Genomic DNA, 10,202 nt, shown 5'->3' on the forward strand with positions numbered 1-10,202 from the left:
ACATAGGAAGCTGAGCAACTGGAAAACAATGAATAACCGCAGGAAACACAAAAGTTGGATGCTATTTCTCAGGACTTAATAATATTTCCACTGTCAGTATACTGCAAATCCTGACTACTTGATTTAACCAAAAAGCAAACCAAAATCATTTTAGAAACTGAGCAGAAGTAGGGAAAGAGCACATCCCCTGTAGCTCTCTGGCACCGAAGGAACTGCCTCCTCTCCTGGACCACTTACCCTGGAGATGGGCACATCAGATGTGACTCCTCTGTCCCATCTCTGAGGACATACAAGACCAAAAGGGATACCTTGGCAGATGCCCCCCCCCCAGTGTCCAGCTGTCCAGCTCCTCCGTAGAACTGAATAAGAACGTCCGCGCTGAGCGGTCGCTGGAAGGAGCGCGTAGGAAGTTCCCGGTAACCGAGCGCTCCGGAAACAGACACAGTGAGATCGTGACCTCTGCGGTCACTACTACTCTAAAAACAAAACAAAAACTGGAGTTCCGGCGAGCAGGACAGTGGGGACACCTGGTGGCCGGGGAAGCCCATGACTTTCCTTCTAGCTCCTGGGCCCCAGCACACTGAGCTGCCCTGGAGCGCCCAACGCGTCCTGCCACCTCCACGCAGAAGCCCACCTGCAGCCGTGACCCAGCCCCACTGGTGTCTGCCCGACCGCACTCTGCTCCCTTTCGTTGTTTGTCCTTCCAAACCTTGCTGGCCACATCCTCTGGGAAGGCCGCCTGATGACTCGAGCATTCCCTGATCTCATTCTCTGGGGCACCCGCCGGCTGGACCACCCTGTGCCCCGTGGTCCTGGCCATCGTCACCCTCACCCCAGCGACCACCCAAGGGCACCTGCTCCAGCCAGGAGCCGCACTCAGCCCTTCCTCTCCAACACGGGCTCCTCCCTCAGCCCCGTGCACTCAGTACCTTTATTGTCCATTTTGCAGAAAAGGAAACTGAGGCCCACCGACACTATGACTGGCCTGGCTGGGCCATGGAGGAGCCGGGACGCAGCCCCGAGCCTGAGCCTTCCTGTCACCCAGTGCCGGGTAGAGCAGTGTGTGCAAAAGCAGCCGTAGGCCAGCAGAATGAGGACCAGCCGAGAGCACGGGACGCTCTGCAACTTTCGGGGACACACACACCAGGCCCGGAGAGGGAGGGCACAAGGTCACAGAGCAGCTGGGGCAGTGCTCGGCTCGAACCCAGCTGTGGGCCAGACCCTCAGAACTGGGGCTTCCTAGGACGCACAGCCCTGTGGCCACCCAAGAAAGATCCCTCCACAGGACACAGCCTGTCCCCAACCCTCCCGAGCCCACTGTGGCCTGAGGGCGACCCCTGGTGGCCACCTGAGGTCTGTGCTGCAGCCCATTAACTCGCTCATGAACCCGGGAAGCCCTGTGTCAAGGGAGAGGGGCAGGAGTGTGTGGGGAGGCCGGCACCTGCCCCAGCCCCTCAACAGTGTGGTCCCAGTGACGAGCCAGAAGCCGGGCTCATCCCGGCCAGGACCCTCGTTGCCGGTCCCACCTCACACGGTCCCCGTCCACCCTCTCGGCCCCCCTGAGCTGCCTTCAGGTCCTGGGCTGCTGGGTTCCACACTCTGCTCCCTGGGCTTGGAGTCTCCGGAGCCCCCCGCCAGCCTCCGCAGAGCCCAATCAGCCTGCTTGGGAATTGCTCCTTTACTGGTCTGTACCTGCCCCCCAGCTCAACCCCGACCGGAAATGGGTTCTAGAATAGGGTCTGGGATGCAGCAGTCCATGTTTGCTGGTGGGCGGGAGGAAGGAAGGAGGGTTACATGGAATGGTGGGTTAACGGTTCACAGATGGATGGATGAGGAGGGAGGGAGGGAGGGAGGAAGAGAGGGAGGGAGGGAGGAGGAAAAGAGGAGGCACTGACAAGGTGACCATTGACAAGGTGACAGGAAGCTACCAGCCCACACCACAGTGGGACAGTGGGGGGGGATAAGAAGGGGAGAAGAGGAGAGAGGGCAGGGGTGCAGAGCCCTCTGTCTCCCTTGGCAGGGCCTCTCCAAGCCCCCAGGGAGGACCTGAGGGTCTGAGATCGGTGCCTCTGACACCAGCCCCCGGGGCACATCACGCAAACACACGCGGGTCCCCTGAAGCAGCACCTGGAGCTCGGAATGTGCCCCCACCCCAGACGGGCTGCACCACGCAGGACATGCAATTGGGCCTCCCTGAGGAGCCGTGCCCCAAATCAGCACCAGGAAGCTCCTTCATTTCCTCTGACCCCACCCCAAACACCCAGTGTGAGGGTACCCATTTCACAGATGAGGTGACTGAGGCATGGGGTGGAGCGGGGACTCACAGGGGTCACGCCGCCTGCAAGCACACCTACCTGGATGCCCTCGATGCGCTCGGTGACGACGTAGGCATGGTGCATGGCCACCAGCGGGACCTTGACTCCAGCCATGCGGCCCACGGCACCGGCCCACACGCCTGCAGGCGGGACAGGGTCAGGTCAGCTCTGCAGCACCAGGCAGGGCTGCCAGCCCAGTGGGCAGGGGGAGCCTTTGCGGGCCTGTCTGTCCCCCCCCCAGGCCCCCACTCCGAGGCAGGCCAGGCTTAGGAGGCAGCCAGCACGGCTGCCCGGGAGCCAGGAGAGACCCCCGCCCACCTGCGCAGTTGACCACACAGGGCGTCTGGATGGAGCCGTGCTCCGTCTCCACAGCGGCCACGCGGCGTACCCCGAAGTCGTCCGTCCGCACGCGGATGCCACTCACCGGGCAGTTCTCGATCACCTGCCAGCGAGAGGGGCTGCTTCCAGAGCCCAGCAGGGCTCGGGGAGGGTGCCCACCGCCCCCAACGTCACCGGCTCCCCACCACCCAGACGGGACCTGCACCCCTGCTCCTGCTGGGCCTGCGTCCTGTGACACCACCGAAGTGGGGTGACCCCAGCACCGGAAGCTAACCCCGCGCTCCCCGACTTGGAGGACGCGTCCCCAGACACGCGCGGTCTTTCTCATAAAGTGACGTCCAAAAAGCAAGGTGGCTTCGCTAACGGGCGTTTGCTGTCTAGTCTTCCAGACCACAGAGCAGTGTGGCTGGGTTCTGCCTATAAAAATACGTCTTCCTAAAAATTAGTTGGGGGCTGTAAAACTGAAACGTCAAACTTGTCCTTTCTGGTGTTTTCCACAATGATGTGCACGTCTGGATAAACAAGGAAAAGCACCGAAGAGGTCCCCAGAGGACACGCTGGTCTAGCAGAGCCCCGGGTCCTCCAGGCTGGGAGCAGGGGACGTAGGCGGGGGCCGCCAGTACCTGTGCCCCCCGAGCAGCAGCAGCCCTGCTGAGGGCGGTGCAGGTGCCCGCCGGGTCCATGGTTCCGTCCTGCGGCACGTACAGGGTCCCGTACAGGTCGTCCACGTTCATCAGCGGATACAGCGCCTTGGTCTCTGCCGGACTCAGCACGTGTGACTCCACGCCATAGGCCTTGCCCAGCTAGAGGGCCCGAGAGCAAAGGGACTCAGCCCTCAGGGTGCAGACCCCCGGCCACTGTCCTCCCCGCCTGCGCCTCCCAGAGTCAGCTCCAACCTGCGTCCCCCAGCAAGCTGCCGCTGTCCCTTGGGCCATCTCCGCGCTAGGGTGGCGGGAGGCTGAGGAGCATGAGGCCCACGCCAGGCTCCGGGCCGTCCCACGGTCACCCAACTCGGACCCCAATGACTTCAAGTCCCCCGGGGGTTGGCGCGAGCTAACAGATGGCTGGCCCCCCCGCAAGAGCTCCGACCAGGCTCGGGCACACAGGGGCCTCCTCTATAGGCGCACACGAAGCCCGCGCACGGGGACCGCTCGGGGACCGCGGGGACTGCCCGGGCTGTGAACTTGAGCGCCGGGTCCTCCAGCCCCGCCAGCTCGCAGGAGACCGAGCCCTTCCTCCCCGGTCCCGCGGGGTCAGCAGGACAGGCCACGCCCTCACACCTGACTGGCCCAAGGGCAGCCAATCGCGTGAGCTGGAAGCCCGCGGCGCGGGTCAGATTCTCCGCTGAGAACCGAGCCGAGAAGGGGCAGGGGCTTCTCGGCAGCGGGGGGCCTTGGGCTCCAGGGCTGGGGCTGGGGGCCGGGGGCTTCCCTTCCAGGCCTCCGCCCGGGCCGGTCACCGAGCTGAGGGAGGAGGCGGCAGAATGGGGCCGGCTCCTAGGCGCAGAGACCCAGACCTGCCGGGGTGAAGCCCGCGGCCCCCGCCTCCACCTGCGGCCCCGCGGCTGGTTCTGCCCGCTGGGCCCCGAGCAGAGATTCGGTCGGCGCCCCAGAAAGGACAGACTGCCCGAGCAGCCTGCCGCACCCACGTCCTGCGATTTGGCGTCCAGCCTGGCCGCTCTGGGTTGGCCAGCAGCACCCCACCCCAATCCAAGGGTCGTCCATAGCAGGAGCCTCTCTGTCAGTCCCCCGCACAACCGCCCTCCCCAGGCCTGGGAGTGGGGCAGGGACAGGAGAAGTGTGGGCACTGCCTCCGGGGGGGCAGGATTTCACGTGCATCTTATCTCCCAAGAGCAGGTCTCGGTGGCGGTAACAGTTCCAGGTGCTGGGCCCTCCCGGGTCTGGGGCTCACTGGCATCGGCTCCACAATATGGTCCCATTTTAAAGGCAAGAAGGCCGAGGCACAGCCACTTGTCCCAGATGGCCCAGCAACAAGGGCATCTGGCTATGACGGTAACCCAGATCGGTCAGAGCTCCTTCCCCCAGCCCTGCTGCCCCAGACCCCCAGGACGGGGAGCACCCATGCCACCAGCAGCCCCCCACCCCCGGTGGGAGCACACCCACCGACATGAGCCTCTTGTACTCATCCAGACGCTGCCGGTTGGACGCTACGAACAGGCCCCCGTTCTGGATCCAGCCCGTGTGCAGCCCCGTCTCCTCCTCCAGGTCACGGCTCACCACGCGCCTCGTGTGGGCCAGAAGCTCCACCTCCACGTCGCTGGGCCGCAGCTGCCACAGCAGGCCTTGCCGGGAAGGGACACCATGAGTCCCTGACAAGGTGATAGGCCTCCCCCTTCTGCAGGGCACACTGGGGCTCCTGGAGATCAGGCAGAGGGCCTGGATCTTTCTCTGCAGCCCATGGGGTACTCCGGGAGGCTGATGAGCCAGAATCCCAGGGTCAAAGCTGATCTGGGGGCGGCCCTTCTGGCCCCTGGGCAGCTCACACAGGGGTAATAGCAGGGTCCCACTTAAGGAGCACTTGCTGTGTGCCAAGTCCAGGGCTGAGCCTGTCACAGGGTGACCCGGGAGCCCCAAGGGGCAGGCAGGATGATTTTAGAGAGCAGTTCGATGGCACCCAACAGTCCTGTGCCCAAGACAATAGAGCAGGTAACGATGGGGCCGGGACCCCAAGCCAGGACCCACGCAAGCCCACGCACACATCGTCCACCAGCAAAGTGGGGAGTGGGCGGCCAGAGCTAGGGCCGGTGTGACAGTGAGGGGAGAGGCTGGCCGGCCCAGCCGAGACGGGACAGCAGGAGGGCAGAGGCCGCGGTGTGCAGGCCCTGGCATGCCTGAACCTCTCCCCAGCTCCGCATTCAGTGCCCTCGCCAGTAGCGAGGTATTAGCCGAGGCGGGGGTGCGCCCCCCCCCAGCCGAAACTGCAAACTTCACCCGGGTCCAGGGCTCAGGCAGAAGGCTGGCTGCCCCGGCGATCTGCATACAGTAGGTGCTTACTACATGCCCACTGGTTAGTTAGGAGGACGAGGACCATGCATGCTTGCCCATGGAGGGCACTGCTCCTTGCCCCACCCATGCTCTATGCCCCGCTGTGGACGCCCCTCACCCCAGGGGCCCCGTCTGGGGACGGCTTTCTGTTCCTGGCACAGACAGCTGCGGGGGCTCCAGGCTCCGGTCCCAGCTCGGCTCCCCCCTCCCCACCATGGCTCTTCAGAGGCACAGGGAGCAAAGGGGGTCCCTCCCTCTGTGCCTTCAGATGACCCCGCATCGCTTCTCCGTGTCCCTCCTCCTCCTGCGCAGCTGCGTCTAACAAGCCTCGGGTCGTCACCCCGGAACTGTCCCCTCACCGAGTCCGGTCCCTCCTGGCCCAGACCTGCCCAGGCACCGCCACTCGCCCCAGCCCCCACCTGCCCCAGCCCCTACCTGCCGTGTGCCAGGTGGTCCCGGAGGTCAGCCTCTCCCGCTCCAGCAGCACCGCCCCGGTCACACCCAGCTTGGCCAGGTGGTACAGGGTCTGGCAGCCCAGGCTGCCCCCACCGATGACCACCACGTTGGCTGCGCTGGGCAGGGGGCGGCTTGGGCCCTGGGCCACCACCGTGGGGCCCTGGGCCTCTTTCAGGGTCCGCAGGTACGGCACGCTCTTCTCAGTGGTGGGGCCGGCTCGGCTGGTCAGCGCACGCGGCCCCAGGGCCCGGCGAGAGCAGGTGGTGGCCACACGCAGGGCTCTGCTCAGCGAGGCCATGGGGACCGGGCTCAGCACCACAGAGAGCTGGGGGAGAGAGTCAGGGCTGGCTGGGGCACCAAGGGGCATAGTGGGGGTTGCACCAGCTGCGCCCCGGGGGACCACCCCATACCCGCCTTCCTCCGCCACCTCCCCGAGGCCCCGATCGCATGTGCACCCCCCGGGTGTACTGAGGGCCCGGAGGCATCATCGGCTCTGGGCGGGTGCAGAAGGTCCCTGCCCACCCCTGGAGCTGGGCCCATGGGCGGACCCAGGCAACCAGAGTCTCCTCACCCCCCTCCCCTGGTCTGGGAATGAACACTCTGGCTCCCCCCCACCCAGCCCCCACTTCCCACCATGGGAGCCACTCCCAGGGATGCAGGCCTGAGGGAGCAATGTGTCCTTGAGGCTGGACCGGGGGGGGGGGGGGGGGGGGCTGAAGGACTGAGCCCCATGAGGCCTTTGTAGGAACTATGATCTGGCAGCTGGGGACAGAGACCTGCTTGTCTTCAGGTCCCAAAACAAGCACCGTGTCAGGACTGATGAGGGAGCAGGAGGCTGGCTGAGGACAGAGCAGAAGCTGGCGCCTTGCACCCCCTCTCCACCCGCTCCCCTCCATAGGTGTAGCATTCCTCAGGCACCCCGACCGCCGTAAGACGATAAATAGTTAACTTGCAGGGATCGCAATCCTGCAGAACAGGAATCTCCCTTGCTCTACAGGTATCCTAGAGATCTAAACAGGGAGGTTACCTTATCAATAGCACAAATTTCCAGAGGCAAATAACTCTCATTTCCTGAAGCCCTAATGTCCCCCTCCCCACTATACAACTGGAGGAGACTGAGGTAGAAGGGAATGTAAATGACAGCAGGGTCATAACACCCCACTGAGAATCTCCCAACTATCTTGATGTTAATGCCTGACCTAAAAACGACATTGATCAAGGCATAAGGGCAAGGCCTCCCCCCGGCACCTTAACATGTGGCCCTCCTTAATATGTGAAAACTCTGTGGAAATCTCCCATCCCTTCACCACCTCCCCCCAACCGCAAGGTATATAACACGCCTGCCCTCACAACTGGGGGCAGCAGCTCTTCCTGCCCACGGGTCCTGTCCCCGTGGTGCTTTAATGCACCACCATTTTGCACCAAAGATGTCTCAAGAATTCTTTCTTGGTCATCGGCTCCGGACCTCAGCCCACCGAACCTCACCTAGGTTCTAGAACTTCATCAAGGACCCCTTGCTGGCTAACCCTGCCACCTGCCGGTCTGGAGCGGCCTGCCTCTGCCCCGTCACTCCCTGTCCTCCAGGGGCGGACCTGGACAGAGGGTGGGCACTGGATGGCTGTAGGGGGCACAAGGGAGGTGGAGGGAAGGGACGAGATCCTGCTTGGGGAAGTAGGGTCACCCGCAAGGGAGGCCAGCGAGGAGGGCCGGGCATCTGAGAGCTGAGGGCAAGAAGCTCAGGTCTTAGGGGGACCCAGGACCTGGAGAAATGACCGCCAGAGTGGGAGGGGGAGAGGGGGCCTGGAGAGGGAGGGAGTCCTGAGAGCCCCTGGGGCTCAGAACACTTCCCCGGGGTGCCTTCCTGAGCGCCTGGCCACATGGGTTTACGTTGAAGGAAGAACCGTGGCACAGCCCTGCGCTGGAGAGACAGACAGGCGGGGGCTGGGGTAGAGACGAGGAAGGTGGCAGCCCCCAGGGGGCATTGCCTGGACCCAGACCATGGAAGGAGGGGAAGCTATGTGCTTGGGTAACCCCTTCCCTGCCCCTCCCCCTCCCACCACCTCCTCCATGTCCCCCAGTGGCCTTCAGGGCTCACCTGGAATGCCCCCTCCTTCAGGCAGTCCCACCAGGCAGAAAAGTCTCATAATTACAAGACTGTGACAGGAAGCCCACCTCCAAAGGAACAAAGGTGCCAGAGAGATGTCTCCCTGGCGGTGTGTCCTGTCCAACCTGGGGAGGAAAGGACACTCGGAGGGGCCTCCTGGGCCCACTTCTGGGGGCAGCATGACACGTGAGTGGGCCTTAGTCATGAACTCACCTGCATCGATAGTAACGACTGATACTAATTAACCTGAGTCGACCTCTGTTTGCAAGAGCGTCCCACAAAAGATGCCCTAATGAGGGGCGCCTGGGTGGCTCAGTGGGTCAAGCCTCTGCCTTCGGCTCAGGTCATGATCTCAGGGTCCTGGGATCGAGCCCCGCATCGGGCTCTCTGCTCAGCGGGGAGCCTGCTTCTCCTCCCCACCCCCCACCCCCCACCTGCCTCTCTGCCTACTTGTGATTTCTGTCTGCCAAATAAATAAATAAAATCTTAAAAAAAAAAAAAAAAGATGCCCTAATGAGCATTGCTGTGACGCTGTCCCCATTTTACATGGCAGGAGACCAAGGTACAGGAAGGCCCTCCAAGGTGGCCGAGGTCCCAAGGCCACTCTGTGGCCCAGCTGGGTAGCAAGTCCGGCCCCATGCACAACCCAAGTCTGCAGGGGCCTGGTTTGGGGCAGGGGAGGTGGGGGGAGCTGCAGACTCATCGGTGGGAATGCGGGTGAGGGGCCCAGGGCCCAGGCTGGTCAGGGCTGCCCACACCCTACAGGGACCCTCCCAGGGGAGTGAGGGCAGAGGAGGGGCAGAGAGCTGCAACATAGGAGGCTTCGCGGAGCACGTGTGGTGGCGACAGGGCATCTCAGTCCCTTCGCCACCCTTTGCCCCACGGTCCGACCGTCCACCTGCCCTTCTGCCCACAGAGGTGCCCTGGGCACGGGTTGGCGCACCCCTGGGCCTGTCTCTGTCCTTACCTTTTGTTCTCGAAGTTCTCTAATGCTCCAGGAGCCCCCGAGAGTGGTGCCCTACGTGTGGAAAGTCAGCGTTACGTGGCTGCGGGCACAGTCAAGGCTGGGCACCTGACCCCTGGGGCCCCCACCCCCCGCACTGCCCCGAGCTCCTGCTCCGCCTCAGGCCCGGCCTCCTTCCTCCCTTCCAACTTGCAGGGGCCGCTGGCCCCGGAAGTGGCCACCTGCCCCCTCCACGCACCCTGGCCAGGCCGGCTGTCCCAGCTGGGGGCCGGTTGGGGGTGCCCCCCCCCCACCAGAAGCAGCTGCTTCAACATTAACCCGCTCTCCCGCCCTCCACCTCTCCCGCCCGGTCCGCAGCGTGTTCCCTGCGGCACCAGCCGTGAGGGTGCAGGGCAGCCTGGGGCTGGGGGCAGGGGCCTGGGCCGGGGCCTGAGCGACAGCTTCACCTGGGCGGTGAAGTCCGAGCTAGAGTCCTCCTCCTCAAGGGCTGCGGGGTGGGGGAGGCTGATGGAGAGAAGAGCGGGCCCAGCCTTCGCCGGGTGCAGGAGGGCGGGAGTGGCGCCGGGCCCCCGCCACGCACACGGGGACCGAGCTCGTGCCCACCCAGCCAGATGGTCACTGCAGCCAGGGGCAGCGAGAAGTCCCGGCCAGCGCCGGGGCTGTCCCAACCCCGCCCGCCGCGGGGGAGGAACGGGGCCCGCTCCCCCCGAAGGGGCGTACCTCCAGCCGCCACGGCTGCCCTGGGCCCCCGAGGCCTCCCTGTGTCCCGCCCAGGGTCTGCAGGCTGCCCGCCCTGCTTTCCTTCTCCGCGGCCGCCTGGCCGGAACCGCCGGCCCCTGGCCCCGCCCCCTGTCACCGCCCCCCTCGCTCACCACCACCCCCCCGCCCCCGCCCGCCCCCTGTCACCGCCCCCCCGCCCCCGCCGGACGCGCCGCCCACCGCCTCTGGCTTCTCCCTGGCCAGGGCAGCAACCCGGCGGGCCGCAGAGCCTGGCTGTGGAGGGGGTGGTGGGGCGGGTG

General features: G+C 64.8%; 1 protein-coding gene across 3 annotated transcripts in view; it reads right to left on the minus strand.

Annotated features, from left to right (window-relative positions):
- Positions 1-9,989, minus strand: part of SARDH (sarcosine dehydrogenase) — a 60,969-nt gene extending 50,980 nt beyond the window's left edge. The window contains exons 1-8 of one of the 3 annotated variants that reach the window (XM_044264509.1): positions 9,904-9,989; positions 9,630-9,687; positions 9,187-9,237; positions 6,095-6,440; positions 4,778-4,956; positions 3,278-3,457; positions 2,634-2,757; positions 2,355-2,455 (exon numbers count right to left, since the gene is read on the minus strand). In XM_044264509.1, the coding sequence (XP_044120444.1) occupies positions 2,355-2,455; positions 2,634-2,757; positions 3,278-3,457; positions 4,778-4,956; positions 6,095-6,413 (903 nt within the window). In that variant the 5' untranslated portion in view covers positions 6,414-6,440; positions 9,187-9,237; positions 9,630-9,687; positions 9,904-9,989. Of the gene's footprint in view, positions 1-2,354; positions 2,456-2,633; positions 2,758-3,277; positions 3,458-4,777; positions 4,957-6,094; positions 6,441-8,210; positions 8,345-9,186; positions 9,238-9,629; positions 9,870-9,903 lie in introns of those variants that run through there. The other 2 variants (XM_044264508.1, XM_044264510.1) reach the window with 2 other exon arrangements.
- Positions 9,990-10,202: the final 213 nt, after the last annotated feature.

The sequence above is a fragment of the Neovison vison genome, chromosome 9 (genome assembly GCF_020171115.1).
Source record: "Neovison vison isolate M4711 chromosome 9, ASM_NN_V1, whole genome shotgun sequence".
NCBI lineage: Eukaryota > Metazoa > Chordata > Mammalia > Carnivora > Mustelidae > Neogale > Neogale vison.